This window comes from Thunnus thynnus, chromosome 3, assembly GCF_963924715.1.
Source record: "Thunnus thynnus chromosome 3, fThuThy2.1, whole genome shotgun sequence".
In the NCBI taxonomy this organism is placed as follows: Eukaryota; Metazoa; Chordata; class Actinopteri; order Scombriformes; family Scombridae; genus Thunnus; species Thunnus thynnus.
Window position 1 is genome coordinate 18,923,535 of NC_089519.1, and position 22,835 is coordinate 18,946,369.

At 41.6% G+C, this 22,835-nt stretch overlaps 1 protein-coding gene across 7 annotated transcripts in view; it reads left to right on the forward strand.

The window, feature by feature from the left end:
• Nucleotides 1-22,835, forward strand: part of ank2a (ankyrin 2a, neuronal) — a 142,455-nt gene that overhangs the window by 47,560 nt on the left and 72,060 nt on the right. For 4 of the 7 annotated variants that reach the window (XM_067584553.1, XM_067584556.1, XM_067584554.1 and 1 more), the window contains 5 exons: nt 10,563-10,640; nt 10,872-11,018; nt 11,259-11,399; nt 11,520-11,730; nt 12,090-12,168. In XM_067584553.1, coding sequence (XP_067440654.1) covers nt 10,563-10,640; nt 10,872-11,018; nt 11,259-11,399; nt 11,520-11,730; nt 12,090-12,168 — 656 coding nt within the window. Of the gene's footprint in view, nt 1-1,137; nt 9,855-10,562; nt 10,641-10,871; nt 11,019-11,258; nt 11,400-11,519; nt 11,731-12,089; nt 12,169-22,835 lie in introns of those variants that run through there. The other 3 variants (XM_067584551.1, XM_067584549.1, XM_067584550.1) reach the window with 3 other exon arrangements.

The window sequence follows — 22,835 nt, forward strand, 5'->3', positions numbered from 1 at the left end:
TGTAGCATGCTGAAAACTTTACTTGTTCTGTACAGAAATAATTGACAAACAACATCTTGTTGTTTGTTCTTTGTTAAAATGTGTAGAGTAATTATTTGCATTCTTATCATTCATTTTGTATCATGTTGGCTATTGCTATCTTTTTTAAGTATTTACCTCAATTTACTTTTTTTTTCATTACCACCTTTCCTAAGTTGCTTTCATTCATTCATTGAGTTGCACTATGAATTAAATCCATATTCAGATTTTAACATAATTGTTGTTTTAAGTCACTACTTCTCATTTTCTGTATGTGAGCTCTATAAGATCACAAAACAAAGTAAATGTCATATATAATAATATTAACTAATTTGAACTTTGTAATAATATTGTATAATAATATTTGATACCACATAAAACTGCATACATCTAAAATAAAATTTGCTCATCATTTTTATCGATTTAGAAAATTTAGTATTTTACAATATGTATTTTCCACTTTAGTACTTGGCATTGCTTACAAATATTAAGTATAAAATTTTAAAACAGACACAAAATTCAGTAACAATGACCTGTTTATGTTTCCATTAATGACTTATCTCACACCTCCTCTCACTAAAACCTTCCATAAATTTTTATATGTATTCAAAGTTTATTATGTTTTCTATGCTTTGAAGCTTTATTTTGTAGGTAGACATGACTCTCCATGTCAGCAACAATCTTGAGAGGTTTTGTTTGTCTTCCTTCCTGTCCTTCTGTTCCATAAGTAGTTTTCTCTGTTCTCTGTGTAGTTTCTTTTTGTTCCCTTTGGTTCTTTTAGTATATTTTTTGTTTTATTTCTGAATAGTGCTGTCAAACAAATTTGATTAATATTATTCTTGTCCATACTCTACCTGTTTCGTTTCTCCTCCTGGCTTTGCTTATGCTACTGCTGCTCTGCTCCCCTCCAAACTCTTCTGGATCACATTGCTATCTTCCTTTTGGTCTTCCTTTCAAGACTCCCTTATCCTCTGCCCTGTCAGTCTTCTCCTTACTACCTGAACTGAAGATGGATTTTTAATGGCATTGTCTTGATCACGGTTTTCTGATGTCTCTCTTCCCCACTTCATTTGTCCCTTATGTTCTTTACCCTTTTTGGTTGTGACATTTTTTATTTGAAGATGATGAATCTGAATCAACGGAGACATTCTCCCTGAAAACTAACCAAGCACTAGACCCCGCAACCCTTGCAAGCCCAGACCTTCTTTCAGACATGTCGGACATCAAAATGTCTGTTATTTTGACTGCAGAGCAAATGGATTACTTAATTAATGAAGAGATAGCTGGAGCTAGAGGGTTTGAAGAAAAAGAGACTTTTGCCACTGTGGAACAGAGGCAAAGGAGAGTTAAAGAGAGGCTGGAAAAGGTTGGAGAGATTCAAAGAGATGGGATAAACAATAGTAGGCAGGAAGTACAAAAACATGGTGCTAAAAAAGAAACATGGGCACACTGTGAGGCACAATCTGTTGAAATGAGGAATCTCCTTATTGAAGAACCAGTCTTACAGGAGATTTGCATTGAGAGGAAGAATTCAAGTAGACCTGCCCCAGAAGTCAGAGACATGACAGGCATGATCTCACACCTGAGCACAGACATGGAGCAGTACATGGAACAGAGACCTGTTGTGATGAGTGGTTCTCCAGAAGACCTTGTCCAAGATAAATTTGAACAGGTTATTGTAAAGCATGGTGGCAAAAGGCATCCCCCAGATATCAAGAAACCTATTAGGAAGAAACTTAGAGACAGAGAGCGTTCTGGATGCAGTAGCTCTGAGGGAGAGCTGGAAAGGATGAGCTCTGAGGAGTCTTTAGATGGTGATGTTGTTCTTAAGGAGAGTGGCCTTGTGCCCACCCCAATTATGGATCCTCCAGCTTCTCCTCTCGTGGTTGAGACACCTATAGGATCTATAAAGGACAGAGTTAAAGCTTTACAGAATAAAGTCGAAGAGGAGGAGGTGCAAAAAAATACTCAGGCACTAATTCCTCAGGCAAAATCAACTGTCGCCACAAAGAACATGGAGGCAGACATGCCAGAGCTTCCCAGAGTTCCCAAGTCCCCCCATTCCCCCAGATCTCAGACAGAAAGATTAGAGGAGATGATGTCTGTTAAGGAGCTGATGAAAGCATTCCAGACTGGTCAGGACCCTTCAAAAAGTAGATCTGGGCTTTTTGAGCACAAAGCAGTGGCTTCTTCTTATATTTCAACTTTGATGTCTGAATCAGCAGGTTCCGAAGAGATACAGGGGATTGAACAAAGTCCTACAAAAGAGCCAAAACCACAAACCCAGGCTGAGAGCCTCACAATTTCCCATCCACAGAGTGATGTCAAGAAATGTGACAAAACAGATTTAGGGGATCAACCAGTAAGCTTCATTGGAGGTAACTCTGAGGAATCACAGTTAATTTCAGATAGTGCTTATGTTGGAAAGACAGTAGAATTTGCTGCTACAATTCAACATGATGATGGAAGCGTTAGCCCAGACAGAGAGGTGCTAGAGTTGTCAGATAAGGAGACGTTATCTGTTAAGGACCTGATGAAAGCATTTCAGCCTGGACAGGATCCCTCAAAAAGTGAAGCAGGATCTTTTGAACACGAAGCCATGGCTTCTTGTATTTCAACATCGATATCCAAATCAGCAGATTCCGAAAAGATACAAAGGATTGTACAAAGTCCTATGCAGGAGCCAAAACCACAAACCCAGGCTGAGAGCCTGACAGTTTTCCATCATCAGAGTGATGTCAAGAAATGTGACAAAACAGATGTAGGGGATCAACCAGTAAGCTTCATTGGAGATAACTCTGAGGAATCACAGTTAATTTCAGATAGAGCTTACGTTGGAAAGACAGTAAAATTTGCTGCTACAATTCAACGTGATGATGGAGCCATTAGCCCAGACAGAGAAGCGCTAGAGTTGTCAGATAAGGAGACAATGTCTGTTAAGGAGCTGACGAAAGCATTCCAGACTGGGCAGGACCCTTCGAAAAGTAAAGCTGGGCTTTTTGAACACAAATCAATTTCTTCTCGTATTTCAACACTGATATCTGAATCGGTAGGTCGTGAAAAGATACAGAGGACTGACCAGAAGCCCACACAGGAAACAAAATTGCAAATACAGAATCTCCCAATTTGCCACCCACAGAGTGATGTCAACACTTGTGGGAATTTAGATTTAGAGGCTCAAACAGTAAGCTTACAGAGAGATAACTCTGAGGAACCACAGCTAATTTCAGACATTGCTTATTTTGGAGAGACAGTAAAAACTGCTAATACAATTCCATGTAACGATGGAAGGGTTAGCCCTCAGGGAGAGGATTTGTCAGGCAAGAACCTAGGCAGGATGCAGTTAGAAGAACCAGTCATAAACACTGGTAGGAGTTTATCTGAAGACATACAGATCAGCCCTGACCGCAGACCTTCTGAGGACTTCAGTGCTGACATAAAGGCTGAGCTGGAAGAAAGTCCTGAGTACCAGCTGTTCAAGCAGACATCAACAGCAGCTGATGTGAACTATCATCTGGAGGCACATAAGGAAGCGACCTTGGTTGATGATTCTGATACAAATCCAGCATCCGTGTCCAGTCCCTCTATGATAAGTTATTTTAGGGAAGATAATTCTCTTATTGAGAATCAAATGAAAGATGATGATCCAAGTCCTGAAAGTTCCAAGCATGAAGGTATGGCTGAATCCTCAGACACTAGTAACAGTAGGACTCCTCATTCCAGCTCAGGGGAGAGCGAGAATTATGAAGGACTCGCAGTGACCCATCAAATGAACAATGAAATGCTTACTTCTTTATGTCAAAAAGAAGAAATTACAACAATTGATTGTGGAAACAAACTATTCTTTACACAAACTGACAATGAAGTGACAGAGGTCAAAATTGAGGAGCCACAACTTCAAGAAGTCTACATTGAGAGGAAAACATCTAGCCAGGCATCCACAGCAGAAAAAGATATGTCAGGGATGTTGTCCTTAATGAACACTGACTTAGATCAGTATCTGAAAGCTAGGCCTGTGGCAAGTCAGCCACCGCAAGAGGGTATTGCTCAGGAGAAATTTGAAGAAATTATTTTAACAAAGGAAAAAGATAAAGAAATTCTCACATTTGTCACTGATGAAAATAAAGGAGCGATAGTGGGTGGCACAACACAAGAAATGCTATTCTTAACACAAACTGACAATGAAGTGACAGAGGTCAAAATTGAGGAGCCACAACTTCAAGAAGTCTACATTGAGAGGAAAACATCTAGCCAGGCATCCACAGCAGAAAAAGATATGTCAGGGATGTTGTCCTTAATGAACACTGACTTAGATCAGTATCTGAAAGCTAGGCCTGTGGCAAGTCAGCCACCGCAAGAGGGTATTGCTCAGGAGAAATTTGAAGAAATTATTTTAACAAAGGAAAAAGATAAAGAAATTCTCACATTTGTCACTGATGAAAATAAAGGAGCGATAGTGGGTGGCACAACACAAGAAATGCTATTCTTAACACAAACTGACAATGAAGACACAGAGGTCAAAACCGAGGAGCCACGACTTCAAGAAGTCTACATTGAGAGGAAAACATCTAGCCAGGCATCCACAACAGTAAAAGATATGTCAGGGATGTTGTCCTTAATGAACACTGACTTAGATCAGTATCTGAAAGCTAGGCCTGTGGCAAGTCAGCCACCGCAAGAGGGTATTGCTCAGGAGAAATTTGAAGAAATTATTTTAACAAAGGAAAAAGATAAAGAAATTCTCACATTTGTCACTGATGAAAATAAAGGAGCGATAGCGGGTGGCACAACACAAGAAATGCTATTCTTAACACAAACTGACAATGAAGACACAGAGGTCAAAACCGAGGAGCCACGACTTCAAGAAGTCTACATTGAGAGGAAAACATCTAGCCAGGCATCCACAACAGTAAAAGATATGTCAGGGATGTTGTCCTTAATGAACACTGACTTAGATCAGTATCTGAAAGCTAGGCCTGTGGCAAGTCAGCCACCGCAAGAGGGTATTGCTCAGGAGAAATTTGAAGAAATTATTTTAACAAAGGAAAAAGATAAAGAAATTCTCACATTTGTCACTGATGAAAATAAAGGAGCGATAGCGGGTGGCACAACACAAGAAATGCTATTCTTAACACAAACTGACAATGAAGACACAGAGGTCAAAACCGAGGAGCCACGACTTCAAGAAGTCTACATTGAGAGGAAAACATCTAGCCAGGCATCCACAACAGTAAAAGATATGTCAGGGATGTTGTCCTTAATGAACACTGACTTAGATCAGTATCTGAAAGCTAGGCCTGTGGCAAGTCAGCCACCGCAAGAGGGTATTGCTCAGGAGAAATTTGAAGAAATTATTTTAACAAAGGAAAAAGATAAAGAAATTCTCACATTTGTCACTGATGAAAATAAAGGAGCGATAGTGGGTGGCACCACACAAGAAATGCTATTCTTAACACAAACTGACGATGAAGAAACAGAAGTCAAAACCGAGGAGCCACAACTTCAAGAAGTCTACATTGAGAGGAGAACATCTAGCCAGACATGCACAGCAGTAAAAGATATGTCAGGGATGTTGTCCTTAATGAGCACTGACTTGGATCACTATTTAAAAGCTAGGCCTGTGGAATGTCAGCCACCACAAGAGGGCATTGTTCAGGAGAAATTTGAACAAATTATTTTAATGAAGGAAAAAGATAAAAAAATACTCACATTTGTCACTGATGAAAATAAAGGAGCAACAGTGGGTGACACAACACGCGAAACAGATCATGCAAAGACCGAAGAGAATTCATTTACATTGGGAGCTGAAGCAGAGAGTGAATATGAAGAAGCCAAGGCATCCAAAGATGTAAAAGATACATCAGGGATGCTAGTCATTAATCAGGGCTTGGACCAGTTTCTAGAGGCTAGGTCTTTGGCTAGTCGACCAGTGGAAGAGGATAATGTGCAGGAGCAATTTGAACAAAATATTGCAACAAGGGATAAAAATGAAGAAAAGGAGAATAAAGGACCAACAGTAGATGACACAACACAAGAAATAGATTGTGCTAGAGTGAAACATAAGGTCATGAGAGGAGGTGAAGAGGTGCCAAGTGAATTAAGGGAAACCCAAGCAACCTTGACTGAAGAACCCCCAATGAAGGAAGAGTGGGTAGAGAAAACAACTTCATGTCAGCCTTCGACAAAAATAAGGGATATGTCAGGCATGCTATCATTGCTGAATAGTGACTTGGACCAGTACATCATGGACAGGCCAGTGATTAATCAGACTCAAGAAGAGGACATTATTGAGGAGAAATTTGAACAAGTTATTCTCACCAAAATCCGAAAATCCTCTAGTGAGGAGCAAATGGTTACAATATGTGAAAAAACACAAATAGTAGCTTGTACTGATGTGGAGGACAAGATAGGTGGAGGAACATTTGAACAGATGCAGACTGATGTCGTTGAAGTCAAAGAACTGACACTAAGTTCTGTATTGGAGACACCATTCCAAGAAGTTTACGTCAATAGAAAGACACACCACCAGTCTACAACTGAGAAGAATATGTCTGGCATGTTATCACTTCTCAGCAGTGACTTAGATCAATATCTCAAGGAAAAGCCAGAGGCAATACAACGCCAACCGGAAGAGGATCTAGTCCATGAGAGCTACCATCAAGTTATACTGACAAGCAATCATTTGGAGGATGAGATAAGTGGAGAGGTAAATGAACACATGCAGACTGATGTAATTGGAGTCAAAGCATTGCCATCAGATTCTGTTTTGGAGATGCCATTCAAAGAAGTCTGCATCGAGAGAAAGACACAGCAACGACAGTCTACAACTGAGCGGGATATGTCAGGCATGTTGTCACTGCTCAGTAGTGACTTAGATGAATATTTAAAGGAAAAACCAGTGGGGATACAATGCCACCCTGAAGAGGAGGTAGTCCATGAGAGCTACAAACAACTTATCCTGACAAAAGACACTAGGCGAGAAACTCCTACATTCTCCCCTGAATGTAAGATGATGTTACCAGAGGATACAATTTTAAACACTACAGACATCAGTGAAAAAGAAGCTTTGGAAAGTGGGTGGCAGACATGTTCCCATGAAGATGAAGGTCCTAAGAGTTTCTCATCTGAGGAGGTTGTGACTAAAACTTCACCAAGTACAGCATCACATTTTAATGACTTTATTGAAGGGACAGTTGACATTACAAAGTCATGTGCAACAATGGATGACTATGAGCATGATCATAAAGATGTCAATGTTGTTGCTGCTAATGCAGTTCTCAAAACACATGATTTTTTGCAACTACCATATAGTTTGAACACACCACAACGACCGGCTGATTTGGAGAACTTAAACAGTGTGATTTTTGATGACCCAGCTAAACAGCCTTTCCACCGAGATTCACTAGAGGCAAGTCCTCTTATGGAGGATAGATCTTCAAAGAAATCACCTGATTCAATTGAGCCAAGCCCTACCAGAGAATCCCCTTGTCCAGACTCTCTTGAGGGAAGTCCCACTCAATCAAAGGACACAGAATATAAGATGCCAGCCAAGACAGCTGTGTATGAGGACTATGCCTCCCAGCTCCAAGCATGTTTTACTTATGACAAAAATATTTACAGGGATGAAAAAGAGCATGATGAGCATGAAAGCAATAAGATCATCCAAATGGAAAGTGAAAGTACGAAAGACATATATTCCTACTCAGCAAAGACAGGAACTGATGGCAACATGTGCTCTGACCCCAAAATATGTGACGGTGAAAATTTTCACCAGCTCATAAGGCAAGACTCTCTAGACTCTCTTGACAAAGATGATAGTGAGGATGATACCAACAATAAACAATTTACCCCAGAAGAGGAGATGTTTAAAATGGCTGCAAAGATCAAAACATTTGAGGAGATGGAACAGGAGGCTAAAATGAAGAGAGACATATCCTCAGATGCCACTGCACTATCAAAAATAGGTGATCACCAAGATGATGAGGTAGATCTAACATTTGCCCCAGCCGTACAGTTTTCCTCACAAGATACACTAGAGAAAAAATCTGAAAAACATGCGACAGAAAGCACTCACACACTTAGTGGGGCAACAGATATTAGTTCAAGCATTAAGGAGAAGGTAGAAATTCAGTCACAACTAACATCAATTCAAACAGTTGACAGTTCATTGTGTTCACCTGCAAGTCACAGAGAGGAACCTTATCCAGAGAGTGAGGAGTCTCTACAACTCACAGAGGAAAGAGAAATTGAAATACAGAAAGATAAAGACACTGTAGAGAGTGACTTTTTTTGTTCTTTAGTCAATGACACACACTTTTCCAGCAATGTTACAGATGAGCACCATCCAGAGGATTACAAAGAAGTTAAACCACCACTGACAAAGAGTTCAAGTTTTGCCAGTGAACCTCAGGCTACGGCGTGTGCTAAAGAGCTAAAGTATGTTATCCCAGGATGGGAGGATGAGAATGATGTAGCCTTCAATGTTAAGCCTGAGGAACAGATTAATCTTTGTCTTGCAGAAGACAAAAAAACACCTGATAAAACACCTGTTCAAACACCAGGTGATGAGAAAACCCCTGATCCATTTAATTTTCAAGAGGGGAAATTATTTGAAATGACCAGAGGAGGTGCCATTGATATGACAAGAAGCTTTGATGAAGAACGGGAAGGATATGCATTTTTTCATATAGGAGAACATCCAGTTGATGAAGTTATGCTAGAGGAGACAGGGGAAGATCAAACAAAGTCTTCAACTTTAGAGAATAGTGATTCAATTGCAGATACAACCGTCCAAGAGATCCCAACATCATTTTTTACTCAGAGTGCCAGTGACAAAATTCCTACTCCCGAACCCAGAACTCTCGCCACACCCTCAAGTGACAAGTCAGAGAATGAGAAGACACTTTCTAAAGATGATCTGGGCAGCTCCATAGAGGTCCAGCTTGGTTCTCCCACTGCTTCGGAAAGACTCACCAATATTCAAGGTGAAGTTGGAGGCCTTGAAAGCCTTGGTCTAGGTTATCTAGATTCTACCATAGCTGACCTTCAATCAGACCCAATCACAGTTGCCCATTCAGTGCACTCAAAGCAGAGCAATGATTCCTCAGACTCCTCTCCTGATGATGATGATGATGATGATGATGATGATGATGATGATGATGAGGAGGAGGAGGAGGAGGAAGATGAAGACCAGTGCTCAGTAATAGAGATGTCCTTTTCAGCTGCACAGGCTGGCATCCCAATGCACTACTATCAGGATTCACCTTCACCTTTGGCAATCAAACCAGGCAGCGTAACAAAAGAGGCTAGCCATTTCAAATCAGAAATAACCATGAAAGACTCACAAATATCTGAGCTTGATATGATAGACACAACCTTGGATCGCAGGACTAGATCTGAGACTGATGGTGACACAAGTAAAACCTCTAATAAAGTCAGCAGGAGTTATTCTGACAGTACTCAACCTAGTAATAAATCCAACCTTTCCCCCTCCAAACTTCCTGTCTTGATGAAGAAGAAACTTCTAGCTCATACAATCTCCTCGACCTCCACCCAAATGAAAGAAATCAAATTATCTAAGACTACAGAAACATCTGTTACGTCTTCATTGGATACTGATGATATAAGCAGTGCTAGTCACAGGAGTCTAGATTCTGTTATCTTCACATACAACATCCCAGCCTCACACAGTTCTGATTGTGATGGCAATCCTTTGACGAGTGTGCAACCATCTTCTGGTACAGAGAATGTATTTGAATCCAGGCCTGCCTGGGATGACACAGTGGAAACTCAGATGCAGAGAATCATCGATGACCAAACTCCAGTATGTACGCCAGGTATGGCCAGACCTACACGGGCTTTTGCTTTCCTATCTATTCTCCTCGACAGCAAGACCCTTTTTCCTCTTCCTAAGAACATAATGCCACCATTAGTCATTTTGTGTTGTTTTCATGTGTTTTGTCTTGTCCCATCTTGCATTGTTTTCTTGTCTGTTCTGTGTGTGTGTGTGTGTGTGTGTGTGTGTGTGTGTGTGTGCTGTGGTGGTTTGCATGTTGGTGAGTTACTTTTCCATCTGTTTGTGAATGTACAATCTCAAGATTGAATGGCCATGTTAAAGAAGTAGTAGTTTAAACAATTTTGATGCAGACTCCCACTGTTGTATTGGTATATGTAATACTAATATAGCTTTACTAATATTAGCATGCATTTCACCTAATCAGCAGATCAGTGTCATTGCTTACACAGATAAAAAATATTACGTATTAACTGTGACCAAATATTAATCTGTAAACAAGTCAGCTCCTTTTTAGAGTGACAAATCCAACATTTATGTTATCATCCATGTCAACATCACAGATCCACATTTAATTTCAGAGTATTACAGCCCATAACATAGAGCCCTCAACAAATCTACACTTCTAAAATATATTTTACATGACTGGTACCTGCAATGTGGAAAAAATACTAAGTTAATGGAATTTTACACCTTGAAGTGTTGACCATAATGTTAAATTTGAATGTTTGGCTCTGGCGGTATTTTTTAGTGGATTGGCAGGATGATGCTGACAGGAAAGAGGAGACATTAGCTATCATTGCAGACCTTCTTGGGTTCAGCTGGACTGGTAAGTGTCAAATGTTATAATTCTCTATTTTTCAATCTAAATTTCAAAATATTTCACTCAGTGCAATTAAGGGAGAGGTAATATATAGTGTGTTTTGTCTGAATTGAAACTTGAACTGGAGGAATATCCGTAAAGTTTATATGGGTGTAATCATGTTCTAGCAGCAAAACACAAAATATGTTTAACAATTTCTTATTTTTTCATCTCTTGTTGTGTTATCCATCACCCCAGAGCTGGCAAGGGAACTGGAATTCAGTGAGGATGACATCCAATTAGTGAGAACAGAGAATCCCAATTCACTCCAAGAGCAGAGCCATGCCTTGCTGCAGCGTTGGGTTGAGCGGGAGGGCAAACATGCCACAGGTCCATGGTGTTTTGGTCTGACAGATTTTAATTGACATTTTACTAGCATCAGTCACTACAATACTTCTGATCCTGTAAACATTGCTAATTTGTTTGAAGATACTGGATGCACTATTAGCTTTTTGAATCAAATGATTTGTGTATTTAGTAGACCTATATTCATAGATTCAGTGTAATCTTATAATTGCATTTTTTTTGTCATGTTCATTGAATGCTTTTCCAAAGTCTATCAATGATTGATAAATTCCTCCACAGAGGACTGTCTGATTAAGAGACTGACCAAGATCAACCGCATGGATATCGTCCATCTTATTGAAACCCAGATGAACAAGTCACTTCAAGAGCAAACATCTAGAACTTATGCAGAGATAGAGAAGACACTGGATCACAGTGAAGGTAGTCACACCTCTAAATACTCAATACAGCAACCAGTTTGCAGGCTCTATCTAACATCTAACTCTAACCTATTTGTATGTTCGCTTGCACTCTAATTCATCACATTTGTGTATTTTTCAGTGTCAGTAGCCCTATCTTCAGTGCAAGAGGATGCAGACAGCCCCAGAGTCGTAAGAAGGGTGGAGTCAGACCGCAGACCGCCCCCAGCTGTTTCTGAAGAGGACCTCTCAGTTGCTTCCCTACTGGATATTCCTTCCTGGGCAGAGCCTGTTGGACACACCCATTCTGAGAGCATGCATGGTGACCTGTTGGAGGAGCTTGAGATCCCACAGTAAATTATTAATTTCAAATGATTCCTGAATCTGCAACATACATTGGCAGTGTCATGTACTATAATGTCATTTGACGCACTTCAATTGACACCCATAGCACACACAAGACATGCCATAAAGACAGAAGAAGTAGTCAAAACTGCTGCTTTTCTGGAGGGTTGACACATCTCAACCTTGCAAAATAGCAACATTGCCAAATCCAGTGCCATTGCCACTACCAGTGCGGGAAAACAATGGGTGCAGGTGTTTACCCTGCATCCATTGTTAGTGGGTTTGTTAGTGGTTTTTTTGAGATATCTTTGAAATTTCACATTCATGAAGTCATATTTTCTGACCTAGTCCGCTTCTTGTGTTACAGTGAATTGAACCCTAATCTGTGGACCTCGGAGGATGTAATTACACAAGAACCTACAAGTTATGACAACTTGGATGAGCAAGTAAGTACGCTTCCCAATTCAAAAGAAGCAGCAATGAGAAGCCAAGCAACTCAGGTTTATGACTCCTCGGACAAAGTGAAAGACCAACAAGGTTGCCACAGTATTGAAGTTCATTTCTTGAAGGCTTTCCAGGGTGGTACTCAGTGCCAAGTCAAAGATGAATGCAGCCATACTTTACCACTGAAGCAGTGTGGTTATGAAGATGAGCAAGGCCAATCACCTGAAATTCAGAAGTCACCATCATCTATATCAATCAGAGACTTTAGTCTGAGCCTATCAGAGTCAGACCAAGCTGAGACTGACTTCAGTGAGCTTTGTGACAAGTTCAGCTTTACGCCACAGCTTGACAATAAAAACACAGTTAAAACCATTGTCAGAAGACTTTCTGACCCTAACCTGTTAGTGTTGCCACCAGAGGACCACCAAGCAACTCTGGCAATGACTGAGGATGACACAGACGTAGATCAGAAAAGCAGGGTCACACAGAAGTGTATTGATAAGGTCACAGCCCAATTCTTCAAAGTACAGCATGGTCATGACAAGATCCCACAGGTTCCAGGTGTGGACTTGGGCTTCAAACCCTTCAAGCCAAGCAAAGAAGAAAACACAATATCCCAATCATACAGTAGTGGGTGTCCGAAAAACATGTCCTTCATTGATGATGATGAGGATGATGTCTGGTCAATTAAACCCATTATTGCTACAGCTAAGTACAGCATGGTGGAACATAGTAAAAACATTCAAAAGAAGGTTCAAAAGACCATTTTGCCTGATAGTCTGAGAACCAGTGACCCTGCTCACATGGCCTGTGACTCAACTGAGAACTATAATTACTGTTCTGTTAGTCCAGACAGTGATTATGCCATAGAAAGGGCAATGGCACCCCACATTTCTGAACCTAAGGTTGCCTCATCCAGCTTTTATCTGCCTATATGTGTACCACAGTCACCTGAGCAAGATGCAACATTACCTTACACTTTTATAGAGTACAAACCTTTGACCCCTGATTCTTTGGCATCTGAGAAGAAGTGTGGCTCATTTTCACCTCTTTATGAAAGGGGTCACTTACCTGCAGAGACATTGATATTAAATGACCCCATACCTAGACTGTCATCCCCTGAATCTGTCATGTCACTTAGTGATTATAGGGCAATGTCACCTGACTCTCCTCGGGGCAAGAAAAAGGGCTTACCTGCAGACTTTACCAGTATATTGGATGACAGGCGGGCACTCTCTCCAAGGTCTGATGCATGTAGTTCACCAGAAGTGAACATAAATGAAAATGAAGTACACCCCTATCAATCACATATATATGAATGTGAACCACTACTTGGTTCAAAAGGTTTTGTAGTTTCACACAACCTTGGCTCTGAGTCCTTTGAGTCTAGGAATAAGTCCAGGCCACTGTCCCCTGACTCTCAAGTGTCTAAATATTGTCCACCTATACCTGAAGGCGTACTGATACAGGGAGAGCTCAGAGTGTTATCACCTGTGACATCAGAGATTCAGTGTGATGAGTTTTTGCTTGAAGATTTCTCTGTCAATAGGACATTATCACCTGGACATGGAATGTCAGACATGGATTGCAGACCATCCTCACCAGAATCTCAGTCTTCTCAGTGTAGTTTCTCATTTCTTGAACTCTTGCTCTCTGAACAAACCCGTGCCCAACTTATGAGTCAATACTGTAATTATTTTTTACTGTATTCAGGGGTAAATCCACCGTCACCCCTCCTGATGTCAGCTCCTTACACCACATTCTGTGGTGAGGAAGTAGATCAGGGTACCTCTTTGACACCAGAATTAGTAGCTTCAGATCACAATCCTCCACTCCCTCAGGAGTCTGTCACATCAAGTGACTGTCTCCCTTCAGATTTGTCAGTTTCAAAGCACCAGCCTGTGAAATATGATTTGCAAGATTCTATGAATACTCCTTTATCACTTCTTGATGAATGGCGTGATGAAAACAGCCCAGATACAACTGATTCAGTGTCATTTAATGCAAAAACTGATGAAAGGGGGCCTTTGTTTACAGATCCTGTTTCATCTGCAAAATGTCTTTCACATACAAATGTTAAAATTATTAGTATTGAAGGTTTAGACAGTTCAATCAAAACAGAAAAATCTTTTCAGTTTCAGCCGCTATCATCTGAAGCCGCAGAGCCAGAGATGGAAAGCAATCAATCTTTCATTGATTACTGGTTTTCAAAGTTAGAATCAGAATCTTCTAGCTACGTAGCATCACCACGTCAGTCAGATAATGTTTTAACAAACATTGGAGAAAACACTTTAGAAAGCAATAAGAAGCAGTCCACAAATTTCTGTCGAATGGAAAACTTATCCAAAACACACGCTTGTTCAGATGACACATATCAGAAACCATCTGATGAAACTTGTCATAAATTCTCACATCTTCAGTCACCCAAACCAATGGTGTTTAACATTGTAGAAAGACCAAAATACATTTTAGACTTTCATAGTAAAATAGCTCCAACATCAATCACAGGGGAGTTATTGAATAAATCAGTACCTTCCACTTTTGACATTTTACTACATCACGATTGGTTGGACGATTTTGGACCATCCTCCCCAGAATCTGTATCATCACTTGATCAGCATTCTTTGTCTCCTCACATAATATTGAACCAACTGACAGGTCAAAATTGTGACTATTACTTATTGTACTCTGAAAAAAGACCACAATCACCTCTTTCAACATTGTCAGATGTTGAATATTTAGAACTTTATCAGGAAGACTTCATTGAGGGCAACAGAACAGATTCTCCAGATTCTGTTTCTTCACAGGACAAAGCTGATAGCTGTAGTGTTACTATATTTTCATCTGAACCACATCCTGGTACAGGACTTCTGATGTGTGCAGATATTGTGGTTAGCAGTAAACATGAGTCAATGGCATCTCAGATTGATCATAGGTCCCTCTCTTCTGACTCTCCTATTGTTCAATTCAAATCGCCCAATATTTCTTACGATGAAGAATTCTCAAGATACATGTCGTTTACACCAGGATCAGCAATGTTGGACTGGGAAGCTACCGAATTCTGTCTGGAAAGCCTCTTTGATCAGACCAGACCAGAGTCCCCGCAGTCATATTCATCAGACTTTGAACTTGATAAATTCTTTATTGCCAGGGCGTTGTCTCCAGACTCACCTGTTCCTCAGTTCATTTCGCGCCATATTGCTAACAATGTGGAATTTTTAAGGTACAGGTCATTTACGCCAGAATCAACAATTTCGGACTGGGAAAGTGCTGATTTGTGTCTGGAAACTCTCTTTGATCAGACCAGACCAGAGTCCCCACAGTCAGATTCATCAGACTTTGAACTTGAAAAGTTCTTTAGTAGCAGGGCATTGTCTCCAGACTCACCTGTTCCTCAGTTCAGATTGCCCCATATTGGGTATGATAGGGAATTGTCAAGGTACAGGTCTTTTACACCAGAATCATCAATTTCGGACTGGGAGGGTACCGATTTGTGTCTGGAAACCCTCTTTGATAAAACCAGATCAGAGTCCCCACAGTCAGTTTTATCAGAGTTTGAACTTGATAAGTTCTTTAGTAGCAGAGCGTTGTCCCCGGAATCTGTGTCTTCCGATTTTGACTTTTCGCTCCTTCAGGACTGGTTGGTAGACTTTAGACCATCCTCCCCGGAATCTGTGGCATCAGTTGAGCAGCATTCTTTTTCTCCTCACATGACATTTGGCCAGATGAAGGGTCAATGTTGTGACTATTATTTACGCCACTCTGAAAGTAGACCACAGTCACCTCTGTCAACATTGTCAGATGTTGAGTATTTAGGACTTTGTCTGGAAGAGTCGTTTGAGGACAACAGACCAGATTCGCCAGATTCTGTTTCTTCACAGGACAAAGCTGAAAAACACAGTGTTACCGTATTTGCATCCCAACCACATCCTGGTATAAGATTTCTTACATATGCAGATGTTGTGCGAGGCAGTACACATGAGTCAGTGGCATCTGTAACTGATCATAGGTCCCTCTCTCCTGACTCTCCTATTCTTCAATTCAAATCGCCCCATATTTCTTACGATGTAGAATTGTCAAGATACAGGTCGTTTACACCAGATTCAACAATTTCGGACTGGGAAGGTACCGATTTGTGTCTGGAAAGCCTCTTTGTTCAGACCAGACCAGAGTCCCCGCAGTCAGATTCATCAGACTTTGAACTTGATAAATTCTTTAGTAGCAGGGCATTGTCTCCAGACTCACCTGTTCCTCAGTTCATTTCGCGCCATATTGCTAACGATGTGGAATTTTTAAGGTACAGGTCGTTTACGCCAGAATCAACAATTTCGGACTGGGAAAGCGCTGATTTGTGTCTGGAAACTCTCTTTGATCAGACCAGACCAGAGTCCCCACAGTCAGATTCATCAGACTTTGAACTTGAAAAGTTCTTTAGTAGCAGGGCATTGTCTCCAGACTCACCTATTCCTCAGTTCAGATTGCCCCATATTGGGTATGATGGGGAATTGTCAAGGTACAGGTCTTTTACACCAGAATCATCAATTTCGGACTGGGAGGGTACCGATTGGTGTCTGGAAACCCTCTTTGATCAAACCAGATCAGAGTCCCCACAGTCAGTTTTATCAGAGTTTGAACTTGATAAGTTCTTTAGTAGCAGAGCGTTGTCCCCGGAATCTGTGTCTTCCGATTTTGACTTTTCGCTCCTTCAGGACTGGTTGGTAGACTTTAGACCATCCTCCCCGGAATCTGTGGCATCAGTTGAGCAGCATTCTTTTTCTCCTCACATGACATTTGGCCAGATGAAGGGTCAATGTTGTGACTATTATTTACGCCACTCTGAAAGTAGACCACAGTCACCTCTGTCAACATTGTCAGATGTTGAGTATTTAGGACTTTGTCTGGAAGAGTCGTTTGAGGACAACAGACCAGATTCGCCAGATTCTGTTTCTTCACAGGACAAAGCTGAAAAACACAGTGTTACCGTATTTGCATCCCAACCACATCCTGGTATAAGATTTCTTACATATGCAGATGTTGTGCGAGGCAGTACACATGAGTCAGTGGCATCTGTAACTGATCATAGGTCCCTCTCTCCTGACTCTCCTATTCTTCAATTCAAATCGCCCCATATTTCTTACGATGTAGAATTGTCAAGATACAGGTCGTTTACACCAGATTCAACAATTTCGGACTGGGAAGGTACCGATTTGTGTCTGGAAAGCCTCTTTGTTCAGACCAGACCAGAGTCCCCGCAGTCAGATTCATCAGACTTTGAACTTGATAAATTCTTTAGTAGCAGGGCATTGTCTCCAGACTCACCTGTTCCTCAGTTCATTTCGCGCCATATTGCTAACGATGTGGAATTTTTAAGGTACAGGTCGTTTACGCCAGAATCAACAATTTCGGACTGGGAAAGCGCTGATTTGTGTCTGGAAACTCTCTTTGATCAGACCAGACCAGAGTCCCCACAGTCAGATTCATCAGACTTTGAACTTGAAAAGTTCTTTAGTAGCAGGGCATTGTCTCCAGACTCACCTATTCCTCAGTTCAGATTGCCCCATATTGGGTATGATGGGGAATTGTCAAGGTACAGGTCTTTTACACCAGAATCATCAATTTCGGACTGGGAGGGTACCGATTTGTGTCTGGAAACCCTCTTTGATCAAACCAGATCAGAGTCCCCACAGTCAGTTTTATCAGAGTTTGAACTTGATAAGTTCTTTAGTAGCAGAGCGTTGTCCCCGGAATCTGTGTCTTCCGATTTTGACTTTTCGCTCCTTCAGGACTGGTTGGTAGACTTTAGACCATCCTCCCCGGAATCTGTGGCATCAGTTGAGCAGCATTCTTTTTCTCCTCACATGACATTTGGCCAGATGAAGGGTCAATGTTGTGACTATTATTTACGCCACTCTGAAAGTAGACCACAGTCACCTCTGTCAACATTGTCAGATGTTGAGTATTTAGGACTTTGTCTGGAAGAGTCGTTTGAGGACAACAGACCAGATTCGCCAGATTCTGTTTCTTCACAGGACAAAGCTGAAAAACACAGTGTTACCGTATTTGCATCCCAACCACATCCTGGTATAAGATTTCTTACATATGCAGATGTTGTGCGAGGCAGTACACATGAGTCAGTGGCATCTGTAACTGATCATAGGTCCCTCTCTCCTGACTCTCCTATTCTTCAATTCAAATCGCCCCATATTTCTTACGATGTAGAATTGTCAAGATACAGGTCGTTTACACCAGATTCAACAATTTCGGACTGGGAAGGTACCGATTTGTGTCTGGAAAGCCTCTTTGTTCAGACCAGACCAGAGTCCCCGCAGTCAGATTCATCAGACTTTGAACTTGATAAATTCTTTAGTAGCAGGGCATTGTCTCCAGACTCACCTGTTCCTCAGTTCATTTCGCGCCATATTGCTAACGATGTGGAATTTTTAAGGTACAGGTCGTTTACGCCAGAATCAACAATTTCGGACTGGGAAAGCGCTGATTTGTGTCTGGAAACTCTCTTTGATCAGACCAGACCAGAGTCCCCACAGTCAGATTCATCAGACTTTGAACTTGAAAAGTTCTTTAGTAGCAGGGCATTGTCTCCAGACTCACCTATTCCTCAGTTCAGATTGCCCCATATTGGGTATGATGGGGAATTGTCAAGGTACAGGTCTTTTACACCAGAATCATCAATTTCGGACTGGGAGGGTACCGATTTGTGTCTGGAAACCCTCTTTGATCAAACCAGATCAGAGTCCCCACAGTCAGTTTTATCAGAGTTTGAACTTGATAAGTTCTTTAGTAGCAGAGCGTTGTCCCCGGAATCTGTGTCTTCCGATTTTGACTTTTCGCTCCTTCAGGACTGGTTGGTAGACTTTAGACCATCCTCCCCGGAATCTGTGGCATCAGTTGAGCAGCATTCTTTTTCTCCTCACATGACATTTGGCCAGATGAAGGGTCAATGTTGTGACTATTATTTACGCCACTCTGAAAGTAGACCACAGTCACCTCTGTCAACATTGTCAGATGTTGAGTATTTAGGACTTTGTCTGGAAGAGTCGTTTGAGGACAACAGACCAGATTCGCCAGATTCTGTTTCTTCACAGGACAAAGCTGAAAAACACAGTGTTACCGTATTTGCATCCCAACCACATCCTGGTATAAGATTTCTTACATATGCAGATGTTGTGCGAGGCAGTACACATGAGTCAGTGGCATCTGTAACTGATCATAGGTCCCTCTCTCCTGACTCTCCTATTCTTCAATTCAAATCGCCCCATATTTCTTACGATGTAGAATTGTCAAGATACAGGTCGTTTACACCAGATTCAACAATTTCGGACTGGGAAGGTACCGATTTGTGTCTGGAAAGCCTCTTTGTTCAGACCAGACCAGAGTCCCCGCAGTCAGATTCATCAGACTTTGAACTTGATAAATTCTTTAGTAGCAGGGCATTGTCTCCAGACTCACCTGTTCCTCAGTTCATTTCGCGCCATATTGCTAACGATGTGGAATTTTTAAGGTACAGGTCGTTTACGCCAGAATCAACAATTTCGGACTGGGAAAGCGCTGATTTGTGTCTGGAAACTCTCTTTGATCAGACCAGACCAGAGTCCCCACAGTCAGATTCATCAGACTTTGAACTTGAAAAGTTCTTTAGTAGCAGGGCATTGTCTCCAGACTCACCTATTCCTCAGTTCAGATTGCCCCATATTGGGTATGATGGGGAATTGTCAAGGTACAGGTCTTTTACACCAGAATCATCAATTTCGGACTGGGAGGGTACCGATTTGTGTCTGGAAACCCTCTTTGATCAAACCAGATCAGAGTCCCCACAGTCAGTTTTATCAGAGTTTGAACTTGATAAGTTCTTTAGTAGCAGAGCGTTGTCCCCGGAATCTGTGTCTTCCGATTTTGACTTTTCGCTCCTTCAGGACTGGTTGGTAGACTTTAGACCATCCTCCCCGGAATCTGTGGCATCAGTTGAGCAGCATTCTTTTTCTCCTCACATGACATTTGGCCAGATGAAGGGTCAATGTTGTGACTATTATTTACGCCACTCTGAAAGTAGACCACAGTCACCTCTGTCAACATTGTCAGATGTTGAGTATTTAGGACTTTGTCTGGAAGAGTCGTTTGAGGACAACAGACCAGATTCGCCAGATTCTGTTTCTTCACAGGACAAAGCTGAAAAACACAGTGTTACCGTATTTGCATCCCAACCACATCCTGGTATAAGATTTCTTACATATGCAGATGTTGTGCGAGGCAGTACACATGAGTCAGTGGCATCTGTAACTGATCATAGGTCCCTCTCTCCTGACTCTCCTATTCTTCAATTCAAATCGCCCCATATTTCTTACGATGTAGAATTGTCAAGATACAGGTCGTTTACACCAGATTCAACAATTTCGGACTGGGAAGGTACCGATTTGTGTCTGGAAAGCCTCTTTGTTCAGACCAGACCAGAGTCCCCGCAGTCAGATTCATCAGACTTTGAACTTGATAAATTCTTTAGTAGCAGGGCATTGTCTCCAGACTCACCTGTTCCTCAGTTCATTTCGCGCCATATTGCTAACGATGTGGAATTTTTAAGGTACAGGTCGTTTACGCCAGAATCAACAATTTCGGACTGGGAAAGCGCTGATTTGTGTCTGGAAACTCTCTTTGATCAGACCAGACCAGAGTCCCCACAGTCAGATTCATCAGACTTTGAACTTGAAAAGTTCTTTAGTAGCAGGGCATTGTCTCCAGACTCACCTATTCCTCAGTTCAGATTGCCCCATATTGGGTATGATGGGGAATTGTCAAGGTACAGGTCTTTTACACCAGAATCATCAATTTCGGACTGGGAGGGTACCGATTTGTGTCTGGAAACCCTCTTTGATCAAACCAGATCAGAGTCCCCACAGTCAGTTTTATCAGAGTTTGAACTTGATAAGTTCTTTAGTAGCAGAGCGTTGTCCCCGGAATCTGTGTCTTCCGATTTTGACTTTTCGCTCCTTCAGGACTGGTTGGTAGACTTTAGACCATCCTCCCCGGAATCTGTGGCATCAGTTGAGCAGCATTCTTTTTCTCCTCACATGACATTTGGCCAGATGAAGGGTCAATGTTGTGACTATTATTTACGCCACTCTGAAAGTAGACCACAGTCACCTCTGTCAACATTGTCAGATGTTGAGTATTTAGGACTTTGTCTGGAAGAGTCGTTTGAGGACAACAGACCAGATTCGCCAGATTCTGTTTCTTCACAGGACAAAGCTGAAAAACACAGTGTTACCGTATTTGCATCCCAACCACATCCTGGTATAAGATTTCTTACATATGCAGATGTTGTGCGAGGCAGTACACATGAGTCAGTGGCATCTGTAACTGATCATAGGTCCCTCTCTCCTGACTCTCCTATTCTTCAATTCAAATCGCCCCATATTTCTTACGATGTAGAATTGTCAAGATACAGGTCGTTTACACCAGATTCAACAATTTCGGACTGGGAAGGTACCGATTTGTGTCTGGAAAGCCTCTTTGTTCAGACCAGACCAGAGTCCCCGCAGTCAGATTCATCAGACTTTGAACTTGATAAATTCTTTAGTAGCAGGGCATTGTCTCCAGACTCACCTGTTCCTCAGTTCATTTCGCGCCATATTGCTAACGATGTGGAATTTTTAAGGTACAGGTCGTTTACGCCAGAATCAACAATTTCGGACTGGGAAAGCGCTGATTTGTGTCTGGAAACTCTCTTTGATCAGACCAGACCAGAGTCCCCACAGTCAGATTCATCAGACTTTGAACTTGAAAAGTTCTTTAGTAGCAGGGCATTGTCTCCAGACTCACCTATTCCTCAGTTCAGATTGCCCCATATTGGGTATGATGGGGAATTGTCAAGGTACAGGTCTTTTACACCAGAATCATCAATTTCGGACTGGGAGGGTACCGATTTGTGTCTGGAAACCCTCTTTGATCAAACCAGATCAGAGTCCCCACAGTCAGTTTTATCAGAGTTTGAACTTGATAAGTTCTTTAGTAGCAGAGCGTTGTCCCCGGAATCTGTGTCTTCCGATTTTGACTTTTCGCTCCTTCAGGACTGGTTGGTAGACTTTAGACCATCCTCCCCGGAATCTGTGGCATCAGTTGAGCAGCATTCTTTTTCTCCTCACATGACATTTGGCCAGATGAAGGGTCAATGTTGTGACTATTATTTACGCCACTCTGAAAGTAGACCACAGTCACCTCTGTCAACATTGTCAGATGTTGAGTATTTAGGACTTTGTCTGGAAGAGTCGTTTGAGGACAACAGACCAGATTCGCCAGATTCTGTTTCTTCACAGGACAAAGCTGAAAAACACAGTGTTACCGTATTTGCATCCCAACCACATCCTGGTATAAGATTTCTTACATATGCAGATGTTGTGCGAGGCAGTACACATGAGTCAGTGGCATCTGTAACTGATCATAGGTCCCTCTCTCCTGACTCTCCTATTCTTCAATTCAAATCGCCCCATATTTCTTACGATGTAGAATTGTCAAGATACAGGTCGTTTACACCAGATTCAACAATTTCGGACTGGGAAGGTACCGATTTGTGTCTGGAAAGCCTCTTTGTTCAGACCAGACCAGAGTCCCCGCAGTCAGATTCATCAGACTTTGAACTTGATAAATTCTTTAGTAGCAG